This window comes from Tenrec ecaudatus, chromosome 15, assembly GCF_050624435.1.
Source record: "Tenrec ecaudatus isolate mTenEca1 chromosome 15, mTenEca1.hap1, whole genome shotgun sequence".
In the NCBI taxonomy this organism is placed as follows: Eukaryota; Metazoa; Chordata; class Mammalia; order Afrosoricida; family Tenrecidae; genus Tenrec; species Tenrec ecaudatus.
Window position 1 is genome coordinate 44,493,212 of NC_134544.1, and position 26,316 is coordinate 44,519,527.

General features: G+C 44.0%; 1 protein-coding gene across 1 annotated transcript in view; it reads left to right on the forward strand.

Annotated features, from left to right (window-relative positions):
* Positions 1 to 26,316, forward strand: part of B4GALT6 (beta-1,4-galactosyltransferase 6) — a 77,195-nt gene that overhangs the window by 26,078 nt on the left and 24,801 nt on the right. Inside the window, exons 2-3 of the mRNA XM_075532949.1 lie at positions 7,231 to 7,347; positions 12,473 to 12,586. Coding sequence (XP_075389064.1) covers positions 7,231 to 7,347; positions 12,473 to 12,586 — 231 coding nt within the window. The remainder of the gene's footprint in view (positions 1 to 7,230; positions 7,348 to 12,472; positions 12,587 to 26,316) is intronic.

Consider the following 26,316-nt stretch of genomic DNA (forward strand, 5'->3'; position numbering starts at 1 on the left):
GTCATTTTATTGGGGGGGCTATTACAAATCATATAACAATCCATCATTCATTTGTATTAAGCACACTTGTACATACGTTGCCATCAATATTTCCCAAACATTTTCTTTCTACTTGAGTCCTTGCTATCAGCTCCTCTTTTTCCAACCTCCCTCCCCGCCACCCTTGTGAATCCTTGATCAATTATATATTATTATTTCGTGTCTTATAATGTCCTTTGTCTCCCTTCACCCACATTTCTGTTATTTGTCCCTGTGGGGGTAGGCTATATTTCTGCCCTCTCCCACTACGCCCCCCTACCTCATATCAGTCCTCCCACTACTGTTCCTGAGAGTCTTATCTGTACTGAATTCCATGTGTGGAGAGCTCTTATCTGTACCAAGTGTGTACTCTGGTCTAACCGGATTTGTAAGGTATAACTGGGTCATGGTAGTGGGGGTGGAGAGGGGAGGAAGCATTCAGGAAATAGAGGAATGATGTATGTTTTGTCGGTGTTATACTGCACCTTGGTTGAATCATCCCTTCTCTGGGGGGGATGTCCAATTGTCTACAAATGGGCTTTGGGTCTCCACTCCAACTCCCCACTTTCACTTCGATATAATTGTTTGGGATGTTTGGATACCTGATAACTGGTCCCGTCAACACCTCATAATCACACCGGGTTCTTCCATGTGGGCTTATTTGCTTGCTAGCTAGATGGCTGCTTGTTTAACTTCAAGCCTTTAAGACCCCAGATGCTATATATTATGATGTCTGGCACCATCAGCTTTCTTCACCACATTTGCTTATGCACACATTTTGTCTTCAGCAATTGTGTCAAGAAGCTGAGTATTCAGGTTATTAGAACAAAGTGTTTTTGTGTTTAGGGAGGTGTTGAGTAGAGGCCCAAAGTCTGTCTGCTCTCTTAATACTTAACATATAAATATATGTACATTGGCCTCTAGTCCTTTCATTATTGATTAATATATTTTCCTTTATACGTGCCTATAGCTATACCTCTATAAATAGCTCTTGCCTCCTAGTTCTTTCCTCCATTTCCTTTTACCTTCCTCCTATCCCACTATCATGCTCACCCTCCATTCAGCTCTTGATAATTCCTCTCGGATACATTGAATTTGATCAAATGGAAGGAGAAAATTTAAAGAACTAGAGGATAGTTATACGTTTCCTCAGTGCTCTGCTGCACACTGGATATATCTTTCCTTTCATATGGCCTACATTTTTGGCTTGCTTATGGTGATTAACTGGGCTTATTTAAGTAAAGCACTTCTGAAAATGACAATGAGCATATGGACTAACTAGTACTTTTTTTGAAGCTATCCTGTATTTTTCTCATTTGCCTCTGTAGCATTATTTTGTCGAATAATTTCTTGGCTGCAGCTAAGCTTCGAGAAATTTATCTTGGGGGCTTTTCTCTTTGTCCATCTTATTTGTAGCTGCTCTTTATGTATCTGACCTTCACCTTCCCATTTCCGTTCTCTCTCTTTTTTTCCTGTGCTGGTTGATCACCACAGCTCCAATTCTGATTTTTAAATGAATGCTCCCCAACATGTATTTCTAGCTCCTTCTTAGCTTTAGCCCTACATCTCTTGCTGGTCAAAATGCCTAACCAGTGGAACACACTACCATCCAGTTGACTCTGACTCATAGTGACTCAAAGGTTGCCAATGCTGTGAATCTTTATGGGCATGGCTAGCCACAGCTTACTCCCACAGATCAACCGGCGGGTTTGAACCGCTGACCTGGGGCAACCTTGGCAGTCTGACATTGCCACACAGGCTCCTTCATGATCCCCTCAGAATATCAGCCCCTGTTTTGCTGAAAGACCTGGAAATTGCAGCACTGTGTCATACTGGTTGGGAAGATGGACATAGGTTAAGTTGGAGTCGTTGAGAGCCCAGGACACCTTTCCATATCTCTGCAGATCAGTATCGAGTCTCTTTGTTTTGACTACTGATAGCAATGTGAGTGACCAAAGCTGCAGCTGGACAGGTGTGGAGAAAACATAGCTTCATGGCAAATAAGTTTCTTTTCTTGAGTTGAGAATGAGATAATTCATAACTGTTTTTCTCACCCAAGTAGGATACCTGGAAACTTTTGTGACCTGTTTTTGTGTCAAAAAATATTTATTTTCTTAATATTACAGAGTTTTTATCTTTATAAAGCAGAACTGGTAAACAAGTTATATTTATGTCTTGCAATGCAAAGGCACTAAAATGAGCTAAATTAGGGAGCACACAGCATGATTATAATTAAGCAGTGGTAGTTTTAGTATAAAGTCGAGAGGAAGCAGAAAAAGAGGAAGACTGTCAGTGAGATAGATGGGCCCCAGGCTGCAATAATGGGTTCATATACAGCAACAATTGTGAGGATGGCCCAGGACCAGGCAATATATTGTTCTATGTTAGTTAGGGTCAGGTGCTATTGCTGCGGCTTGGAACTAACTTGATAGCACCTAACAACAACAACAACAACAACAACAACAACATATCTGGAGACCAAAACCAAGGAAGGGAAAGATTTCCTCATTTGCCTTCTGCAGGTTGTGTCTGTGGATGTTGTTTCATTTAAGTTGAAGAGAAAATCTGAGTCAAAGATTCCTCTAATGAAAAGCTTACCAATGTTGTGTTTTATATTAGTGATAGTAAGTGACAATTGTGTATTATTTCCATGGTTTTATGATGTTTGGAAGTCAGACAGTAGGAGCCATTTCATGCTGGTCTTCTATGTCTTGCAGCTCTTGGATAATAAATATCACTTTCTTTCCATTAACAATAAGTCTCTATTTGAGCATCACTTCAACATCTAATGACTTTTTATCTTTGGGGATTAAACCCATGAGGACCATGAACATAAGCAATGTAACTCATTAGCAATAAATGAACTTGAGAGTTTTTCATGGGCAGAGCTCGATGTCTGGCTTTTCTCACATAGGCTGTGATCATTTTAATGTTCATCAATTTAATGGGAGCGTTTATGGATATAGCATACCACGGTTCAATCAGATCAAACTGTATTGTATAACTGCTATCACAGTCAGTTTCAAAGCATTTCTTTCTTCTTGACCTCCTTGATATCAGCTCCCCTTGATCCATGCTCCCCGCCTTCAGGAACCCTTATTTTTATTGATTGATTGGTTGTTTTCTTTTTTGCTTTTTGCCACATCTTACACCATCCGATATGTCCATTGATGTACAATTCCAGGAACAAATCCCTAGGTCTTTCTTCGTGGTGGCACAGCTGGTGGGTCTATGTCTCTACCTTTCTGTTAACACCAGCCTCTCACCCCTTGGCATCACCAAGGCTTCCTTCCAGCAGAAACGTCCCCAGTGCAGCATTTTGGTAAATTTGCCACGGCATTATCGGCAATCATCTTTATTCTGTACAGTTTTGTTCGTGTTCAGAACGTTTGAATTTGTTTATGTCTTTCCATCGCACAGCGTTTCTTCACTACCTACATTTGATTTGGTTTTAAGATGCCCCGCAGCTTTCCCTGTGTAAATATCCAGGACAGCCAGACTCGCTGCTGTTGAGTTGGCTCTGAGCGCGCTGACCCTGCATCACAGAATAGCTTTGTCCTCACAGGGCTCTCACGGAGCAGCCGGGGAATTTGAGCTGCTGGTTTTCTGTTGGGAAGCTGGTGCTTAACTCGCTGTGCCACCTCATCTTAAGAGCAGGTATGTTAAAAGGACAAGAAGAAAGGTACATATCGTTATTTTAATAGGATGCCGATTTGGCTTTCAGTATGCACAAGGACGCATCCATGTTTCCCCCAAGCACTTCCTTGCTTAGATCAACGTAATTCCCAGAAGCCTGGGGGCATTTGTGTCTTTGGCTTGGCTCCCATACTCTGTAACATCCCTCCTTTTACAGCTTGGTACAGAAAAGATGTTAATAAGATGTTCACGTCATCAATAACAGATCTGCACACAACTTTGTGGTTAAGTATTCCAAAGTGTTGTAAATCAGTCAGACACAGTAATAGATATGATGCGTCCCTGTTATCTCAGTTGAACTTTTGCTTTTGATTAGCAAAATTGGATTAGCAAGAATTGGAAAAGTTAGCTTGGCTTTTATTTAATACATCTCTACATGTTGACTGCCTTTTTGGGTGTGTTTTCTTTTTTCCTCATACATCTCTTAAAGACCACTGAAAAGCTAAAACAATAAAAACTGTCTTCTTCTTCTTCTTTTTTTTAAGCTTGGAACACTTAAGTTTAGGCCAGAACAAGTTAAACCTACTTACAGTACTCTTTCTAGAAAAGTTGTAGGCATGCTCTTAACAATTATTAAGGCAAACCTTGTGTGAAACCTGGACCTTTGGATCATTTTTATGGATTGAAAGTGAAAGGACATGTGCTTCGCTCTGAGCTTTGCTTGGTGTCTGCTTGGGGTTTGTTTTAGCTGCTCATCAAGTAGAATTTATAACCTTGCTTCTGTGGACTGTTTTGTGTCCAGCAAGACTGTGCTTCTGACCCCCTGGTCCAGTGACTCCTTCCCTCGGTCTGTTTGGCTCCATCTGAGTCGTTTTCACACGCTTGTCTTTGTATGCGCGTCTCCATGCACCGGTGTGTTGGTCGCTCGTCGCTGCTGGGGCTGCTAAGTGCTGACGGATGACAGCCCTCTGAGAGCAGGAGGAAGCGGCCCAGTCCGGCACCCTCCTCCCCAGAGTTTGTGGGAGCCCGCTGTCGGGCAACTGTATCAGTCCATCGTGTGGAGGGCTGCTGCTGTCCCTTTGCTTTACCAAGCATCCTGTCCTTTCCCAGGGGCTGGTCCCTCCTGACTGTGTATCTAAAAGAGGGGAGACGAGGTTGACATACTTGCCTCTGAGGAGATTTCTGCTGTATTTCTTCCAAGACAGATTTGCTTTGCTCTGTTTTTTTTTCTTGTGGGGAAGCTAATGGTACTTTGAATATTCTTTGCCAGCTGCATAATTCAAAGGCATCGGTTCTTTGGTATTCCATCTTCTATGTCCACGTTTCCCATCCAGATGAAGCAATTGAAAATACCATGGTTTGAGTCAGGCTCAGCTTAGTCCTCAAAGTAACATCCTAAAAAAAAAAAAAAGGTAACATCCTAGCTTTTAAAGTCTTGTGCTGCAAAGTTACCCAGTGTAATGTGCCATTTGATCGCGTGGCTGCTGTTTCCATGAACATCGATTGTGGATCCAAACAAGATGAAATCCTGAAATAACGTCTCTCAAACCTTGACGTGTATGTTCATGGTGATGGTCCCAGTTTCCTTCCGCGCCTGTTCAGCCGTGGGCCGGTCATGAACGCACTTACAGATTACTGTGTGGCAGGATTGTCTATGGAATCGGCTTTCCCTTGATTGCCTTAAACTCATGGACTCCCACCACGGTCGATCTTGGATTTCATTCTTTCATTTTGGTTCATCTATGTTATTGCACTTGCCTTCTAGTTAATGTGCATCTCCCTTGTAGTTAGTGATTTCACCTCCTTTCCCCTCAAATACGTGGTAACTATTATTGTTTTTTTCTTTGCGTGTGTGGAAAAACCTTGAGTTTTAATATTAATGGTCACATAAATATAATGTCCTTTTGTGATGACTTATTTCACCGAGTTTACTGTCATTTTTTTCTGACTTTGAACCAATTCAGATTTACAAAGAAAATGGCAAAGGAGATAATAAATACCAAATTTTACTGATCCCTCTATCCCATCTCGAGATAGAGCAGGGCCCAGGAAATTCGTGGTCATTCTTAAATAATTCCATTCTGCATTCATTTTTCAAGGAGTGATCATAATTGTATTCAAAGCCAGCTTGTCTTTTTTGTTAACACCTTTTACTGTGAAATGGGTGGGTTTTTTCAGAGCATATCTATTTTTCTTGGTTTGTTTTCTTTTCATTCACATTTTGTTTCATGTCGTGGTTTGTGATCCACACAGTGTAACATGGCTCATCCCATGTCCTCCTCGTCTTTCCCACTTTCAGGTCTTCTTCTTTCCTAACCCTTTTGGACTCTGCCCTTGGATCAATGCTGCCTTAAAGAAGATCCAATGGCTGATTATTCTCAGGTGCCCATACCTCCTTAGCGATACTGTGTTCTTTATAGACTTACCTATCGCTTGTTGCAAAGAGGGACAAGGGATCCCCTCATTCTCTGTGTGGCCACTAAGCCTGGGCTCTTGTATGATTTTGAATTTTGTTCTTAATTTTCACCCTGCTCTATCAAGGACCTTCTACTGTGATCCTTTCCAGAGCAGCTGCACTTGGTCACCACATTCTTGTTCTGGTTTAGGAGTCGGGGAGAGTGATGTTTGCACGGTGTGTTACTAGTCCACTGGATGAAATGTTTCCATGAGCCTTCAGGCTTGCTTACTCCTCTGTCTTCTGGACCAGTTGCATCTGAGGTGCCATGAGCCAGCCTGTCTTAACTCAGAAACGCATTAATTGAGGCTTCCTGTTTTTGCTTTTGCCGTGATAATGAACCTCCATGTTTTGAGTGAGTGGAATATAGGGTAGTTTGACTTTCTCTCTAGAGACTATAGAGTAGAAGAGAATGTTTAGTGCGCCACTGTCCTTTCTATGTGAAGAAATGGAGAGCCAGTGGTGATTTTTGTGGCACCTATTCCAGAGAATTTAATTGACCCAACTTTAAAATACACATCGAGTTTGATTTGTTTCATTGTTACACTGTTGGTAGTAGACTTGTAAAGCTTGAATGATTAATTCTCAAAGAGAAAGGAACAAAAATACATCTTAATTCTAGATCATCTCTCGCTCAGCCCTTTGAGAATACACAAGAACCATAGCGGCCACTAGCTATTCTAGTGATTTATGATATATTTATAATTCGGTAAGGTTTGCTTACTTTGGAGTATTATTTTGAGGAAGGATGGTTTGAGGAATTAAAATAGAAGTAAAGGATGTAAATCATACAATACTGTGACCTTATACTTGTTCTACAAAGCCTTTCAAAAACTTAAAAAATTTTTTTGAATGGAAATGGTTTATGGATAGAGGATTCTTTATGATATTTTAATTTGTTTGATTAGTCTCAGCTAATTTGGTAGATGGATTTTGTCATTTTTTTCAATTTTATTGTTTTATAAAAGTATTTCTGATGGTGGGAAATAATAATTTGATATTTATGTTTTCCTCTGGAGCTAATAATTGAGTCTGCCTTTACTGATCAGTTGCCCAAATGGGACAGTTAGTCCATTCAATAGAGCTTACTGAGTTGTGATGTCTTCTCGTTTTTCTTACAGCCAACACATATCTCTTCATGGTACAAGCTCGAGGCATCATGCTGAGAGAAAATGTGAAAACAATAGGACATATGATCAGGCTGTACACAAACAAAAATACGACACTCAATGGGACAGGTAAGCCCGCTTCTTGCTACTTATGCTTGCCTTCTAGCCAACAGCAGTCAGCCCTATTTGTTAGCTTGTTTGACCTCAGGTGACTCTCTTTTAAGGAGGAAGGTGTGGCCGCGAAGTGTGCTGCTAGATCATTGTACTGCTGGTACCAGGACCTGGCCCCATAGAGGTGGTCAGCAGTTACCTCTTTTTATACATGCAGTTCTTGTCTGATTTTATGCTGAGAAGATATGTAGCAGAATGTCAACTGACAGTTTGACATGAACAATCCAGTGGCGGGGACTCCATTCTTTGAATGGTGCAATTTAAGCTCGGATATAATTCCCTATTTCAGGTTTGGGGTGTATTAGTCACAATCCTTGGATCACACAGGCTAGTGCGTTTCTTCCATGGGGCCTTAGTTGTAATCTCACTTGGACGGCTTCTTGTTTGAAGGCAGGCCTTACCACAATAACAGTTCAGGATGCGTTATAAATGTCAGTAACACTGTAAGAGAAGGGAAACACCTCTAGACATGTTAACCTCGAAGGCCTGAGCCTTTGCTCCAAGTCAGTTGAGCTCCTTAGGATTCTTGGCAGTACTGTACCTAAGGATCAAACTTGTTTTGAACCCAAACTTTATCTCTGGGTGACTTGAATTTGCCAGTATATGCCTTTGAAGTTTTTTAATGGTGAGGAGGAATGATTTTTCAGTTTGTTTTTTAGTGGTCACCAGCACTCCTTTCAGACACTGCTGGAGGGAACAAGAGGAGTCCTGGTAGGGATAAGCATGGAGCTACTAGCAGCAAGTTCGGTGGTTCAGACCCACCAGGTGCTCCGCAGGAGGAAGTTGAGGCTGTGTGCTATAGAAAAGATTTACGGTGTCAGAAACCCTGAGGAGGAATGCTCCTCCTTATTTCAATCAGTCCTTCACGAACCATACAGCTCTGCAGGGGAGCTACTGCTAGAAGTTTGCTCGGCAGACATGTCTAGAGAACTGTTTATTTTTTTAAGTATTGATATAGGTTATAGAATCATAGCATGCTAAGAATAGAGGGACAAAAATAACTGAGATGCAGTAAAAAAAGTGCAGAATAAGAAAATATCTAAATGTAACTACATCATTTTAAGAAATGAAGAATTTGCCTCAGGATTAAAAGAAAGTGAGTCTTTGACAGAGGCCTACCTGGAGATAACCTTATCGATCTTCCATTTCCAGCATCTGCCAATGTATCGCTTTGTATTCCCGAGGAAAGAATGCTTTATTGTCCTTTCAAATGAAATGGACAAACAAAAAAACAGTGTATTTTGTAATATTAAGCAGTAAAATCTACTTATTGATTGATAATAAGTCTAAGGTATAAATCAATGAATTTGACCAGAAATTATCACAAAACCTGTAACACTTGAGTTGGTTTTTTTTTTAATCATTAACACTTGGTTTTTTGATGGGAGTAATAGGAAACGTAAGTCGTGTGTGGAGTGTGAGGACTTACCACTAGCAAAGTCGGACTTTCCATTTAAAAAATCTTTATCTCACCCAATTTTTGACATATAGACATATATCTTAAGTATCATAACATCATTGGGCTTCTTTCTATAGATTTTAAGGAGCCCTGGTGACACCGTGGGCTATATGTATTAGGGTGCTCACTAAAAGGTCCGTGGTTCAAACCCACTCGCTCCTCCAGTTGGAGAAGGATGAGACAGTCTGCTCTGTAAAGGTCTGCAGTCATGGAAACCCTACCCTGCCTACGGGGTCACTTGAAGTCGGAAACAAACCAGCAGCAGGTGTGTGTGTGTGTTTTACTTTGCTGTAGGATGCTTTCAAGTTGATTTCAATTCACAGAAAGTGCCCACAGAACTGTCCGTAGGGTTTCTTGGTTGTAATATTTATAGCAGAGATTGACAGGGCCTTCTCCCGGGAAGTCATTGGATGGGCTTGAATTGTCCACCTTTTGGGTAGCAGCCAAGGGCTTACTGATTGAACCACCAGTGCAATCGTTTTATGTTTGTTATTATCATTTTTAGGCATAGATCAATGAGATAGGAATTCTTGATCATACAAAACAACGAGTGTTCAATGAATCGCTTTTTCTCCCCATTGGCTTGGAGGATTTTCCTTGCCATATGCTCTTCAAGAGCTGTCTGGTGAGAGACGTTCAGGAGCATTCTCATCTTGGGCTGCTCCTGCAGGCTAGTTCATAGAAGAGTCTGCTCTCTCATCATAGCAGACTTCTAAAGATGGAAAGAAGAAATTGCACATTCAATATCTTTGCATTTTCCTACACCATCTCCTAGCGCTTCGTTGGCTGCGTGTACATTGCTGCTTAAGGTCCAGGTAACTGGGGCGAGTTACCTAGCAGCCAACTGCTGGGTTGGGGTTTCCAGGTTTGCATCTTAGAACTTTCCCCCAGAAAGGGGCTTGGACTTGATCATTTTGGTTCTAAGTACAAAAGTCCCAAGAAGGACACCAGCATTTATTGTAGTAGTATTCACAATCACCCAAAATGTGGAAACAACTCTCAATGCTTATCAACAAATAGATAAACAAATGTGGGGCATGCCTACAATGGAACATTACTCAACCCTAAAGAGAAACGAAGATCTGATGCGTGCTGTGACATGCATGAACCTTTACAACAGACACAAAAGATAAATCTGATCTGTCGTGTATATTAAATACCTGGTGCGGAGAAGTGGTTACCAGAGGCGCTTGAAGAAGAAAGGAAGCAGTATTGCTTCAGGGGCATGACGTTTCCGTTATTGCGATGAAAACCTCTTTCGGTGACGAGTGCATACTGCGGTGAACGTAATCAGTGTCACTGGGTGGTATGTGGAAAAAAGGTTGAGGTTCGCAAATGGTTTGTTTTATATCCATCTTTATCACCGCAATAATAAGTATATTTTTAAGACACCAAGAAAGACCTGAATGCCTGACATTGGGTCAGGGGCTCATCTCTAAACAAGTCACTCATGCTATTGTTGTGAGATGCTGTCCATTCAGTTCCAACTCTTTGGGACCGTATGCACAGCAGAACCAAACCTTGCCTGGTCCTACACTATCCTCACAGTCATGCCATTGGGTCAGCCATCATGCTGATCCACCTTGATGAGGACCTTCCTCTTTCGTGACTGGCCCTTGACGTTACCGCTCATGATGTCTTTTTCCAGTGCAGGAGACAGTCTCACCGCCGTTGCTTCTAAGGCGCATTCCAGCCACACTATCCCCAATAAGGATTTGTTCATTCTTCTGGCAGCCTGTGGTATATTTCAGATCCTTCATGAATACTGTAATTCAGTTCTTTGAACGTCCTTATTTACTGTCCGGCTTTTGCAGACGCATAAGAGATGGTTGAAAATACCGTGCTGTGGTATGAGTTGGGGAGAGCCAGCCCCCCACCACTAATCACGGGTTCGATAGTTACAATTGTACGGTTGAGATATATAAGTATTATATTAAAGTCATAGAGAGCATGAGAGATAGAAGAGAGAGTCAAATAATGGAGTCAGGCACATTTCATGGTAACGATGCTCACCTCAGTCCCGCTTGGTGGTCCACGTGGAGAGAGGGGGAAGGGAAGGAGGACAAGAGGAAAGGGAACAGGGGAGAGGGATGGGAGAGGAGAGGGGAGCCACCAAAAGGCTAAGGGAGGAGCAGAGAGAGAGAGAGAGAGAGCCCCTCTCTATTGCTAACCCAGGAATATATATACCTTTGGGGCGTGCAAGCCCACTAATTACAGGCAAAGACATACTTCACAGGGAGGGGTTGTACTATAGATTATACAGCAATGAGAGGGGGACAGTCTAGGGATATACACGCAAAAGGGGGGTATACATGTGACAAATGGGCGTATCCTAGATTCAGGTTAACTTTGGATGTCATGGAGCTGGTTTAATCTGTTCTCTAGAGCTCCATAAGAACCATTATCAGTAGGGTGTAAACCCCACCTACAGGAACCAAATCGATGACTGCAGGCCTGTCCATTGTCCTTAAGAGCAGGGAGCCGTGCCTACCTAATGTAGTCTGGTGACTGATGGTCCTCAGGGAGGATGTCTGTAAGCATCTGACCTCCCCCCACACCCGGCTATGGATCAGGCGCACCTTACTCTTACAAGTGACATCGTGGCTTTTTCACTTGTCTAAGCCTATGTTTGCGGCAGGTTTGCCCGATGCCTGATGCTGTGTTTGATTTCCTGACTGCTGCTTTCTGGATGCTGATTGTGGTTCCACGTGAAGTGAAATCGCTGACACATCACTAGCTACCAGTATTGATGATTTGCATGGGTCAATGATTATCGTGAGCACTTCCATATGGTTAGGCTCCCTGAAATCCAAAGCAGCCAAATGTGGCCAGCACTGTGATTACCTGCATGTATGGATGAGAAAGTAACTGTGTCTTGCCCCAGATCGCAAAACTAGGTGTTGGAGAAGTGACTTGACCTTAGGCATTGATAGCAGTGCTCTGTCTAACCCACTGGCCTAAGTGCTCTGTGGGCTACTAACTCTAAAGGTAACTGAGCTCATGTAACCGTAGCTCCCGGGTTCTCAGCAACTAGCGCAAGCCCATGGGTGGGTGTGGGGTGGGTAACTAAAGATTGAGAATGGACTGTACTCTGTACAACAGAAGACGTTGAGTGGGCACATCTCAGTTTCTCGTGAGAAAGCAACACTCCTACCACTTTCCGGATGGATGCCTGGAGCAGCAGCGCCCTGTGGCCATTTGATAGCAGCAGATTCACTGTTATGTTTTCACGCCTTTTTTAGCGCTGGCTGGCCTGGGGGGAGGGGGGAAGGATGGGAGCAGGTGTTCCTACTTCACGAGTCTGTGATCGTAAATGGGTCTGCTCTCTCTGTGCCCACTTGCTAAGGGCATGTGGCCCCCAGGATTCCCCGGGGAAGTCATGTTCGGAGCGGGTTCACACCGGCAGGGGTGGATGCAGGGGTGGACGGGAGATTATCTGCCATGGCTGGGTGTTGTTAGCCTTCCTAGTGCTTTATAGCTCATTGCTTTTAAGAACTCTCTAGACTGCAGATTGTAGGTCCTCTCACAATGCCAGGACATTTCACACAAGGAGCAAAGCAAATGACAAAGTTTTTATTTTGGTGGTGGTGGTGGTTGTAAATTCTCTCTCTTTCTCTCTCTCAGATTATCCCGAAGGCAATAATTCCAGTGACTATCTGCTTCAGACAACAACATATCTTCCAGAAAATTTCACCTATTCACCATACCTTCCCTGCCCAGAAAAACTGCCTTACATGCGTAAGTGTGCTCGGATTCTGACGTCACTGTTTTCTTGTGCTATGATGAAACAGCAGTAGAACCACATGATCTGAATGCCTCAGGATCGGGTCATAACTGTTGAGGGCTAGTGTTCGTATTATGGAGTGTGCTGTTGGGTCTTTTTTGGGGGGGGAGGGGGGTTGTGTGTGTAAATCAGGTCTCTCTTTAGGGAAGGGAGATCAAAAAGCTGAAAAAATGCAAACGAGAAAACAGATACCCATGTTTCTCCAATTCAGATTTTTAAAAAATAATTTTATTGGAAGCTCATACAACTCTAATCACAATCCATACATACATCAATTGTGTAAAGCACATTTGTACATTCATTGCCCTCATCAGTCTCAAAACATTTGATCTCCACTTAAGCCCCTAGCATCAGCTCCTCATTTTCCCCCTCCCTCTCTGCTTCCCAATCTCTCATGAACCCTTGATGATTTATAAATTATTATTTTGTCATATCTTTCACTGTCTGACATCTCCTTTCACCCACTTTTCTTTTGTCCATCCCCCAGGGAGGAGGTTATATGTAAATCCTTATAATTAGTTCCCCTCTCTCTACCCCACCCTCCCTCCACCCTCCTGGTATCCCCACTCTTACCACTGGTCCTGAAGGGATCATCCCTCCTGGATTTCCTGTGTTTCCAGTTCCTATCTGTACCCAGTGTACATCCTCTGGTCTAGTCAGATTTGTAAGGTAGAATTGGGATTTTGATAGTGTGTGTGTGTGTGTGTGTGTGTGTGTGTGTGTGTGTGTGTAGGGGCATTTAGGAACTAGAGGAAAGTTGTATGTTTCATTGTTGCTACACTGTACCCTGAATGGCTCATCTCCTCCCTGAGACTCTTCTGTAAGGGGGTATCCAGTTGCCTACAGATGGGCTTTGGATCCCGACTGCACTCCCCCTCATTCACAATGATATGATTTTTTGTTCTTTGATGCCTGATACCTCATCCCTTGGACACCTCATGATCACACAGCATGGTGTGCTTCTTCCATGTGGGCTTTGTTGCTTCTCAGCTAGATGGCCGCTTATTTACCTTCAAGCCTTTAAGACCCAGATGCTATATCTTTTGATAACCAGGCACCATCAGCTTTCTTCACCACATTTGCTTATGCATCCACTTTGTCTTCAGCAATTGTGTTGGGATGGTGAGCATCATGGAATGCCAGTTTAATAGAAGAAAGTATTCTTGCATTGAGGGAGTACTTGAGGCCCAATGTCCATTGGCTAGCTTTATACTAAACTTATAAATATATGTACGTAAATCTATTTCCCCATCCTCATATATAAATATATTTACATATGTACATGCCTTTATTTAGACCTCTATCCAATTCAGATTTTAAAATGAATAAAACCAAACCAAACTCACTGTCACTGAGTCAATGCTGACTCCTAGTGACCCCCAGGAGTTTCTGAAACTATGTAACTGTTTACTAGAGTAGAAATCCCAGTCTTTCTCTCTAGGAGCTTCACGTGGTTTCAAACTATCAACCATGTGGATCTTAGCCCAAGAAGGATTCAAGTTACTCTTTTAAGAGTAGCCCAGAGAAGAATCAGTGTGTAGTCTCCTTTTGCACATACTAGAACATTACAAACACAATGAAAATCCCTCTGCTTCACTTCCCCAGGAATCACCTCTACTGTGAGTGTGGCTCAGATGATGTGTGGTTATTTCTAAAAATGTATAATTTTACACAAATAGAGACTGGATAGAAATGTATAGCACTTTTAAAAGCTTTATGAATTTATGTAGTGTGACCTAATAGACTTCATCGTATAACTTTCTTTTTATTACCATTTTCTTTTGGGCCTTGATGGGCCAAAATTTAAGTCCTCTGCTGCTAACCCAAGGTTGACAGTTTAAACCTTCCCATCCACTCCCCTGGACCAGGAGCTCCTTTCTGCTCCTGTGAAGATTGCAGCCAGGACACGTCTGTGGAGCAGTTCTGCGCTGTCACTTTGGGTTGCTATGAATTGAAATGGACCTCATAGCGCCTCACAATAACACGATACTGTCACGTATAGAACTAATGTATGCCCCCTAACTAATGTACAGGACCTCCTTGCACAGATGCCCCTGTGATGAAGTGAATTACTCTTGGGAGTTACCAAGTGGGGCCATGCAGATAAGTGTGTATGAGTCTAATGAAGAGATTGGTCTGTTTTTGTAACCCTGCTAGGTTTAAAATGAGTGCTCTCCTAAGTAGGAACTGCTGATCTCACTGCCAGCCCGAAAGAAGAACCAAGAGTAGAATATATCCTTTGGACCCCAACATCCCTGTGCTGAGGCTCTTTGGTCCAAGAGGCAGAGGACTGGGACACCAGAAAAAATGGCAGAGAAGCAGTGATAGCAGAGGGGTGGCAGCCGCAGATAAGACAAAGCAGTAGCCTTCCCAGTCCAAGGAGAGAGAAAGCTTCGTGCCTTTGGGCAGGAGACTCACTTTCAGAGTGGATTGCCTCCAGACATTTAATTGAGAGACCTAGGTTTGCTGACCCACAGAGTTAAGAGTTACAAGGTGCTCAGCACCTTAGGGCAGAGGCTTATGGTGGAATGGACCTTGAGCATCCATCAGCAGTGCTAATGGAGCTTTGTAACACTTGCGAGCTTTGTAACACTTGCCTCAGGAGGGCGGAGGCTGAGGGGCACAGAGGTCAAAGGGTTGAGAAAGAGGCATGCTTGTAGACATGGCTAAGAAGAGGGCCTCTTGACCAGAACTGTGTTCTGAGCATTTCCTATCCTGAATTGTTTGTTACATGTTAACTTTTCTACTGTTACATGTTAACTTTTCTACTAAGCCTCATAATCATGAGGATTATCTGGAGTTTTGTGTGGTGATTACAAAACGGATTATAGGGCCCAGCAGAAGAATGGGGTGCCTTGGGCTGGTTGGTGTTAGAGTTGGACAGTTTAGGCGGGTCTGGCCTTTGTCTCAGAGGAATTGGCCTTGGGCAGATGAGTTAGATTTTCCGGTCCCTTTGCGAAGTCCTAGGAGATCAGATGCCGCTCTGGGCCATTTTTACAGTACCAGGTTTCATTTATCCATCCCCTTGCTGCTGAACTTGTAGGTGGTGTACACCTTTTTGCTATCATGCTGTTGTGCTGCAGAACCACATAGTATGTGGGTCCCCGTGTGCTCTTGAGGATTGCTATGTAGACATGTAGCTTGGTATAGGGACTCATTTCTTCTAGAGTCTCTCTCTCACTGTTCCACAAAGCAACTGTGTCAGTTTTTAAACCCATCAGGAAAACATGAGCGCATTGTATTTTGTTTTTTTTCCCCCTTTCCACTGACAACATGCGTGACTGATCTTAATTGTTTGGTTAATCTGATAGATTAACAAAAAAGGTATTTTCTTACTCTCATTTTTAACTTTTCTTGTTAAAATTAATTTTCTTTTACTTGTACTTAGAAAAAAATCCTACATATTCATCTGCTACCTCATTATACTAACAGTGCTGCTCTTTGAAACACCCTAGAGCTACTGACCCCTTTGCTCTGCCCGGCAACTCAGAGCAGGGTGATGAGTGGCCGTGCAGCCTTGCCTGGCCTTCTGGTACAGCCTGTGGTTTTGGAGAAGGCTGTGAGGATGCTTGCAGACCGGACATCAGGCATCTGGGGCACATCGCTGGCACAGTGGATGCCCCATTGCCAATAGTAGTCCACCAGTGGGATGGTCTGGGTAGGGTCGACCTACAAGTGGAGCTTCCTTGTTATTGTCTGATTGGCAGGCCAGAGGTTTTCCAGTGCAAACACCATGCAGGGGTTGGACTCCTTGTGGTCGGAACGACCACTCAAGCAGTGAATCAGTCTTCCCGTGAGTCTTTCTATGAGCAGTCTGGGATACTGACTTCAGTCACAGAATCGTCTTCTCTCCCCTCTGCACCACAAGGCAGTCAGTGTCCCACAGTCTGAGGGAAACCATCTGAAAGAAAACCATTCTTGCAAGTTCATCTCAGTGGGCTTTGCCACCATGTCATTGCCCACCAATTTCCCAGCATCCACTGATGCCTGTAGTTCTTTGTCCGTCTCCGAGCCAGAAGGCACCATCACCCTCCGCATGTCTCCAGCAGACAAATGATAGGCATTTTCAGCACATTTGAGTACCGGGTAACCTTGCCTGCCTGAGGCAGCCCCAGTGGCTTGGCTTGGATCTCTTTAAGAGACTCTGGTGTCAGTCTGTCCATGGGAACACTGGGAGCCAGGCCCGCTGAGACTTTGGCTGTTGCCCACTCCTGTTTTTATTTCAAAATGAGCTTTTCTGTGATTGGCTTAGTCCTGGTCTTTATCATTTACTTATTGATTAATTAGATTGTTCTATGATTGGTAGATGTTCCTTATTCTGGTAGTTCTGATTTTACCTGTTCTACATATGATAAATACCTTTTATAGCCCCAGCTGTTTTCATTATAATTTGATGTTCATAGAGCCATTTATGCTACAGAAACTTGAAATGACAATGTTTTCAAATGTATCAATCACTTTCTCTTAAAGGTTATTGCTTTTTTGCCTTAAAGTGTTCTTACCATGAGGTCATACAACACGCTCCTTTCTTTCCTTCTAATCCTGTTTATACTTTCTTTTTCACTGTTGTTTATGATATGAGGAAGGTGTCAGGACACTGTGATGTGAAGACACAATTTTCAAAAGTTTGAAGTTAATATATTTGTATTTTAAAGGACTCCCAGTGTAATTTTTATATATACATTTTCTCTCATTTTTAAATGTTCTTGGCACAAATAATTTTGAATCCTGATTTTTGTGTAATTAAAATTTTACATAAATGTCATTTTGAATATCATATTTATATTTACATTATACTATCCTTAATGTCTAAATTTGTTTTTTTTTAATGGATTTACATAGGTTTTCTTTATTGATGAAAATAATTTCTGCCCATTATAGAAATTGGGTCTTAACCTTTCAAATTCTACCATTTATAGCATTTAAAAAAATTTACCATCGATAGATATTATGTACCTGTAGTGTAAAGAAAAGTGTTCTTTTTCTGTGCACTCAGACTTTCGGGCCCATCAGACTCACCTGGGGAGGGGATCTTGGCACACAGCATGCTAGAACCCAGCATCCGGGGTCTGGTGTAGTTGATCTGGGCTGGAGCCTCGGCGTGTTCATTTCTAACAAGTTCTGGGGCTACGCCGATGAACGGGCTCCATGGACAGGTAAAGCCCTGTGATCTCCTGCTGGCCTGCACAAAGGAATGGGTCTCCTTCTGGCCTGCACAAAAGAATACCTTGGGAAGCACTTCTACTTCTTGTTTTCTCAGCTCCTAGGTTTTTTATTTAACTGGTCAAACAGGGGGCCCTGTTTACAGCACTTCAAGCCAAAGCAAAAAATCTTGGATGATTCTAGTCTTGTGATTTCTTGGCTGTGCCATAAGAGGAAAGAGAGTTTGGAGATTGTTGCAGTTACGTGTGTCATGGTTTTAGTTGTGGTAGCCTGACTTTGCCCTCAATTGAATGTCAGTGGAGTACTAGAGCTCCCTGTCAGTGCCTTTGCCTGTTGCTGATTGCCTTTTTGCTGGGTGTCTGGGCACTACCGCTCCTCTTTGCTTCCCACAGCCTTGGGTCCCTTTCCCTGTAGAGAAGAGCACACTAGTAGGGCCAGCCACCTTTCATGACAGGCCTTTGTGGGCTATTGGCAATGGGCCTGCACTAATTCCTTTTCCAATCAACTTTGGCTAGGAGGATTTGGGTCCAAAAAATAACATAAAACTCACTGTTGATTGTGACTCATAGTGACCACTCAGGGTCAGAGTAGAACTGCCCCAGTGGGTTTCTGAGACTCTAACTCTTTACTGAAGTAGAAAGCTTCATCTTTCTCCTACAGAGCTAGGGTGGTTTCAAACTGCTGACCTTGTAGTTTGGAGCTCACAAATTAATGAATAGAGATGAAAACCTTTAAAATATGATTTGATTTGCCTATAATAATTGAAAGTGAGGTTAGGCCTTAAAAGTGGTATGTCTGATTATCTAGCTGTAACTCCTGTTGTACTTTCCCCCTGAAGGTAGGGATGGGAGTTCTGTACTAGGTTTCCAGAAAGTTTGGATTCTTCACATTGGGAATTCAGATTTTGTGGATTTCAACAATATTTTATATTTAGTGGCTCTCAGTTAACTATACAGTCTTTAGTATATTACCAATGTGAGGAGTATGAGTAATTGTTTTGGTTATTTATTAGTATTTACAGATTCTCAAGAAGGCAAATCCACTTGCATCAGCATTAAACTTACATGAGACTATTGTGCTAACAAAGCAAAATGGTAATCTCACTTACTCTAGAGCTGAAAAACAAGTGTTTAGCATGGATGCTTTGATTTCAATTTTTCCAAGTGAGGTAGAGGTGGAATATGTCACTGTATTATAATGAAGATAGACTTACCTTTAGTTACATGACTCTTGCATTTTTTGGTCCAAATACAACACCTCTTGAGTCATGTAATGGCTTACATGTTGGGCCCCCAGCCATCAGTTCAGCAGTTCAAACCCACCAGCCACCCAATGGGGGAACGAGGAGGCTTTCTGCCCCTATACAGACTGATATCTTAGGAAACCGACAGGGACAATGGTACTCCTCTATAAGGTTGCTATCAGTCACAGCTCACTCGATGACAATGAATTGGTTTGGTTTGGTTTTCAATGATTTTTGTACATGTTTTCATGATCATGGAATCATTCCCTTTACAGTTAAACTCTGATAGTTTCGACCTTATTTTAACAAACAGTACAAGGGCTTTTGGGCTGAGTTTAAATAAGCCAAGTGAAAAGCAGAAATCGGGAAAAAGAGAAGCACTAAGCACATGTTATGAAATAAATAAATGTGAGGACAGGACGAATGATGTTCAAGCCATCAAGCGCAGGATGATGGTGGAAAAGGGAGGTGGGATCTGGTTCAGAGAAAAATGGTGCTCTCCTCGGAGTGTTGACCACAGACTAGACAGCCAGGCAGAAGGAACCATATGACCCTTTCCATACCAGCTGCCAGTGCACCACAGAGAAAGGCAGTGGGGTGATGATGTACAGGAGCCCGGGGTCACAGAGCTTAAGTGCTCAACTACTAGCCCAATGATTGGTGGTCTGTCCTAACCCACAGCTCTGTGGGAGAAATACCTGATCACCCACTTCCACAAGGTGATGAGCAATCCCTGCGTGGCACTTCTATGCTGCTACTTGGGGGCACAGAGCTGGAACCAACGTTAGGGCACTTCACAACAGCAGCAGCAACAACACCACCTGGAGAGAACAGTTCACCGTTGAAAGAAATGAGAGATTTCAGAGAGAAAGGACAGTGGACTTGCATCTTGTAAGATAACCAAGAAAGGATAGCATCTGAGTATGAGAAGATTCTGTGTGTTTCGGGGTTGGAGAGTGTGTGGAGTGGGGAGGAGAGTGGGCAGGTTGGACAGGGAGGTGAAAACCTTGGATAAAGGGTGGAGGAATGTGAGGTGCGTGCCAGTTCCTTGAATCCCAAGGTATGGACAAGATGGGCTGCAGGGGAGTAGCCCCCCTGAGTCTGAATGGAGAGTCCTGATTTATGGACTTGTGTGTATCTGTCTCAGCAGAGAATGCGGGGCTTTAAAAGGGCTAGAAACAAACCAACAAAAAGGAAGCACAAACATACACAGCTTTGGAGAAATGAGGAACCATTGAAGGCAGTAGTCAGATGAATAATGGGATGAAGTTTGTATTTCAAAAAGATTATTCTGCGGAGAGGTTGGAGAATGGATGAGAATGAAGAAAGTCTAGAATCAGGGAGACCAGTTAGGGAGCTTCGTGCCAATTAGGGCTCAAGAGGAAAGAGGGCGGGCATCTGCTGGGCTGCAAAGTTGGGAAGAGGAAGAAGCATGGAGAAGCCACCGTGGGGCTCTTGTCCACATGTGGGGACGGACTGAGGAATCAGGGCTACTTCCCAGGTTCTAACTTGGGGGATTGGTCCGTCATTCACTGAAACAAGTAAAACAGGATAGGCACCGCACATTTGAAGCATGGGGAAGCTGAGGTCCCACTTGGGCATGTTTTGTTTAAGGCTCAGGAGAGTGAATTGGGGATCCAAATGCTCTGAGTTCCATGCAAGAAGTCTAGGCTGGAGCAAAGAGGATAGTCTCCCTGGAGACTACCAGCTCTTCCAGAGGTGGGAAGAAAGGTCAATAGAAGGAAACAGAGAAATCAGAGAATGTGTCCCAGAAGTCAACGAGGAGAGAATTCCCCAGAAAGACTTCCTCTTGACGCATGCCACCCAAAGCTGCAAAAAGTTCTTTGAAGATTTGGCAAGTAGAAAACCAACCAGATAAGCATAATTTCAGTAGCATAACAGGATAAGAAGTAAATGATAGTGGTTCTAGAACAGAACTGAAGGTGTGCTTTAGTTGGCTTAGACCACAGTTCCTCAAACTTTTAAAACAGGGGGCCAGTTCACTGTCCCTCAGACCCATTGGAGGGCTGGACTATAGTTTTTTTAAAAAGAAAAAACTATGAAGAAATTCCTATGCACACTGCACATATCTTATTTTGAAGTAAAAAAAAACCCAAATGGGGCAAAACCCCCTGGCGGGCCGGATCAATGTCCACAGGTCGTAGTTTGGATAAATGTCCTGGCGGGCCGGATCAATGTCCGCAGGCCGTAGTTTGGATAAATGTCCTGGCGGGCCGGATAAATGTCCGCAGGCCGTAGTTTGAGGACACCTGGTTAGAGAAACAAGTCATTGGGAGGGGAAGGAAAGGAGTGTGGGACAGAGTATGGGAAGGAGCTGGGATTATGGGAGGGAGATTTTAGGAAGAGATCAAGTTTTAGGAGTCGGGGCAAGAAACCGTGGAGAGTAGGGAGACCAGAAGTCCCACGGAGAGCAGCAAAGGGAAGCTACGTGTGGTCACGTACCTGTCTACTGGGAAATAAGAGCATCTCCTGGACAAGGGCTATTAATTTACTCACACACAGACTACTCCTTGAACAAATGTATCAGAGGTACATTTTAACACCGGATGTAGGCAGGGCTTGCACTGCGGCTAGGAGGGAAGAAAGAGAGGAATCGAAACATTGGGACTTTATGGTTTCAGGTCATCCATTCAACCCGTGGGCAGGCATTGCGTCTGTCATGAGGCTACCGACTGTGACAAAAAACCATGCTGTTAGATGTTTTGTCACTCAATTTGTTCACATTTGAGACGAGTCACATACCATGATAGAGTTCCAGATGTTGAAAAAGCCCCAACGAAGCAGCTAAACCCCAGAAGTTTTGAGTGTTAACTTCAAAGGGATAGCTAGCAGATTCTAGGTGGCAAGATGACCCACAGAAACACTGAGTCTCTGGAATGCAGGTGCCAGAGAGAAGGTGTGGCGTGAGATGACGTGCCATCTTACTGTAAAAGTCTTTGTTGGCTTGGGAAAGGGAGACAGCCAGAGAGACCTGTCGAGGGGATATGCACCTTTTTGTGGATGCTGTCATCGGAGCTCTGGGCTGCCACTCTGGACACCCTGCAGCATTGACAGTGACTAAAGGCAGAGCGTCCAGGATGAGGTTTTAGGCGCTGTCTTCGTTCCTAGGGCTGTCATAACTAAATAGCACAAAACGAGCGGCTTTGCAGGACAGTTTCTTTTCCGACGATTCTGGAGGCTCGTGGGCCACGTGAGCATGCCTTCTGGAGATTTGGAGAAAGGAATTGTCCCCTGCCCCTCTCCTGGCTTTTGACGACTGAATGTAGGTATAGATAATTTATGTATTATTTTAAGAAGTGTATCTTAATCGGAAAAACGTGTCCTAAACTGTGTGGTGATATATTATGATTCACACCACAGTGAACCTAACATTTGGGTTCTGCCCTTACTAATGGGCTCCTGTCCATTGGGAGACAGCTCCCCCAAAATGGGAAACGGAGTTCACATCTTATGAATTCAATATTAGGAAATTATACGAAACGTCCTAGGTAACCAATGACACATTACCAAGTTATCCTCACATCTGATAGTAGTTTTGCCTAGAGACTCTTCCCAAGACTGAGTAGGACCTTACACTTGATTTAATTCCCTTTACCCTTGTGAAATGATGGGAGCAGTGACAGTAGTTGGTACTTAATAGTTAGGAGCCCTGTTTACATGTTGGAGTACTAAGTGCAAGGTCAGCAGTTCAAAACCACCAACTGCTCCATGGGAGAAAGAGGAGGCTTTCTACTCCCATAAAGAGTTACAATCTTGAAAACTCACAGGGTCAGTTCTACCCTCTCTAATGGGGTGGCTATGAGTCAGAACCAACTCGAAGGCAGGGGACATTTCTCCACAGCCATGTGTCCCGCATAGATGCTCCAATAAAGTTGTCTCCTACAGACGCCTGACTCCCCACATAGGCAGTTATAGTGCACTTATCTCGAAGAACATTTTCTCCCCTTGTCACTTATCTTAAGGAGCATTTGCTCCTCTTGTCTCTTGTATGCTTTGTCCTCCCTTTGAAGTCTTCCATTTGACGGCTTGGAATACCAGGTTAGTTCATTGCCCATTTGCCTGATGTATATGATTCATGAGAAGCTTGCATGTCTCAAGAGCTACAAAACCCACTGGCTGAATAAACTCGGGGCCCTTCTCACTTCTCCCGAGAACGGAGTTGAGTCCCCTGTGTCCTCTCTTCTGTCTTCTTTAATTGTGAGTGCTGCTCCACAGGACCGTTCGACTCTGCGGCTGGATTCACAGTCGGACAGCCCTCCACTCCTCCAAATGTTTGCCCATGCTCACACCTGCCTTCCCTCCCCCAGCACGCTCTGCTTCTCCTCTGGGTTTGGTAATCGATTACAAAGGCCTCACACAACTCAGAGACAGGGCTCACAGTTTAGGGGCTTAGTGAGGAACAGGGCACAACATTTCAGTGGTTTTTAAAGACCAACTCGGGATTGGGAAGCATGTGGACACAGTGTCCCTTCCCGGGGGCAGGACTGCTCTCTCAGCTCCTCTGGAGCAGGTAGGCTTCTCCGCCTTCTCAGGACAAGCTTTTCTTGGCCCCCTTGCCAATCACTGGCTCTGCCACTAGATCCCTTCTGACTGGTTTTATAAATTTCCTTGCCTTCTGTCTTTCTGCATTTTCTCTGTTCTGTCTTCCTTCTGCTGCTTTCTACTTCCTCTCTTCTTCTTCCAGTCTGAAAATCTCTGTGGGGGTAGCTGCAAATATGCACAGCTCCGTGTCAGTTTACAAGAGGAGCACTGATGGCCTAGTGGATTAGCTGTTGGGCGGCAAGCCACAAGGTCAGTGGTTTGGAACTGCCAGTCTCTCCATGGAGAAATAGGCTTTCTACTCCCATAAAGATTTACCATCCCCCGGGCAGTGCTAGTCTGTCCTATGGAGTCACTATGAGTGAGAATTGACTCAACCGCAGTGAGTTTTTGTCAGTGTAAAAATCATTGTCTCTCCCAGTGGGGGGTCCACAGGCTGACTAAGCCCCTGTCAGTAAGATCCAGTCATTTTCATCATCTGTGGACCAGTCCCTGCAAGATCGGATCCATCACTGGGCAGGCTGCTATCCAGGACCAGGCCAAGTCTATCAAAGCTGTGTACATTTACCAAGGCCATGTCCATCAACCTGGACAAAAGTAACTAACTCTCTACGGTAGAAAGTTAGAGGAAAAGTAACTTCTCATGGTGCAGAAGAAACATTCCCAAGCTGTTTTTCCAGAGATTCAAGGATAAAGCTCATATATGGGTACTTATTTCACCACAACACTCCAGGTAATGAAGGGAGAGGCGTTTTCCTGTCTTTGGGGGCTTATACTTCTCCTGTTCTTTCTTCCTTCACCCAGTCCACCTTCAAACCAAACTTCCTGCCAGACTCGATTCTGGCTCATAGCAATCCTCTTTGGGTTTCTGAAATGGAAATCTGTATGGGAGCCTAGAGCCTCGTCTTGCTCTTGTGGAGGAACTGGTAAGTCCAAACCACTGAGCAGGCGGTCAGCAGCCCAGTGCGTGTGGGTCGCCCGCCACGTGGCCAGGACGCCTCAATCCAGCTGCAGAGTCATAGGAATTCAGCCGTTGCTGTGTTTTGTCGTTTGCCTTTGTTTGCTGGTGGGTTCCACTTCTGGATAAAGTAAGTGGATTTCGGGCAAAGTACTTATTGATGTATTTACTTTCTCAACCTGAATTGAGAAGAGAAAGCACCATTCCTGGTGGAAGCTTCCAGATTTCATTCACATAGGGGGAGTGTGCAGGGTGGTGTCCAGGGGGTTCAGAAGAGCCTTTGTCAGATGCCCTTGAAATCCAAACCAGCCAGGGAAGGGTGCTAGCCTGGCATGGTGCTGCTTGTTTCTGAGCTCAGAGATGAAAGCGGACTTTGTAGGGCCTGTGGAGGGGGACCCTGGCCCTCTTTCCCGCCTGCATTTGTGTCTCCTCAGGGTGCTCTTGCTGAGAAGAGGTTGCATGCTTCTTTCTCGGACCTCTTTCTGTAACATTTCCTTTTCCTCCTGTGTACAGGATCTTCTTAACAACCATCCCTCCTCCTCCTTGCCCTCCCTCCCCCCAGCATGAATGTCTGTTCTTCCTCCTCTCCCTATTTATCATTCACTCTCCCCATGTCTAACCCAGAGCCCTGCTCTCTCTTCCCCTCCTTGTAGCTTAGGGATGTTGCTCTAACCCCTGGGATGATAGCTTCAGGCCAATGGGTCAGCCTTGAACTTCAGGCATGATGGTTTCTGAGCAGAGAAGCCATGGGCTCTGCTTCCCAAAGCATAAAGAATACACACTCCAGTCACTTCTACGAACTGCTATTTAGACTAATTACTACCATGTTCGCTATCGTGCGTGCCTTTAGATGCATCAGACTTATTTGTGTAAGCCTTATTTGATTACAGTGCTAGATTCTGTTTTTGTCAGCAGAGTCCTAGTCTATACTTGCCTGGTAAGTCTTCCACTTGACCTTCGCTCTCGCTGCAGGGTCATACACTTCTCTTTTCTTTAGGTAAACCTGATTTCTCAAAGACAGTTAGTTTATATATTTTGTCACCTTAAAAAGTAGGTATTTGGCTGTCAGAGGCCACAAATTCATCAGCAGATCAGGCAGACAATAGACGGTTACACCCCACCCCACCCCCACTTCCTGTGTAAGACAGCCTTTTGCCTTTTTAAATGCTCTGGTACGGTATGTGGGAGCTCTCCGGTGAGGATGAAGGTGGATATGGGGTGTAGAGTCAGTATCAGGAGGAGCTCCAGAGAGGAACCAAGTGTTGTATATGAGGGGAATTTCCAAAAGTTCAGGGAAAACTGGAGTGAAAAGGTAATGGAAAATTTTACAGGAACATTTTGAAGCTCCCCTGTCTATGGAAGGAGCCCCGGTGGCTCAGTGGGTTATGTATTGTGTGCTCACCGCAAGGTCAGCAGTTTGAACCCACAAGCCGCTCCTTGGGAGAAAGCTGAGGCTTCTGCTCCTGTACAGATTTCTGGTCTTGGAAACCCACATGGGCCTTTCTGCCCTGTTCAGTAGGGCTTCTGTGAGTCAGAATCCACTATGTGGCTGTGAGTTTGGTTTTGCTTAGGGAATGCTGGCCACGAGAAGCTCAGAAGACTTGACCTTGTGAATCCTCAACACCTGTTGGTTTGCCTTTTAGAAGAGTTTAGAGAGAAGACCCTGCCAAGAGGGTGGTCCGGAGCGATTGGTACCAATTGGGAAGTGAAGGGAACCATTAAAAATGCTAGAAAGGTGATCTGCTTGCCATTGGAACACT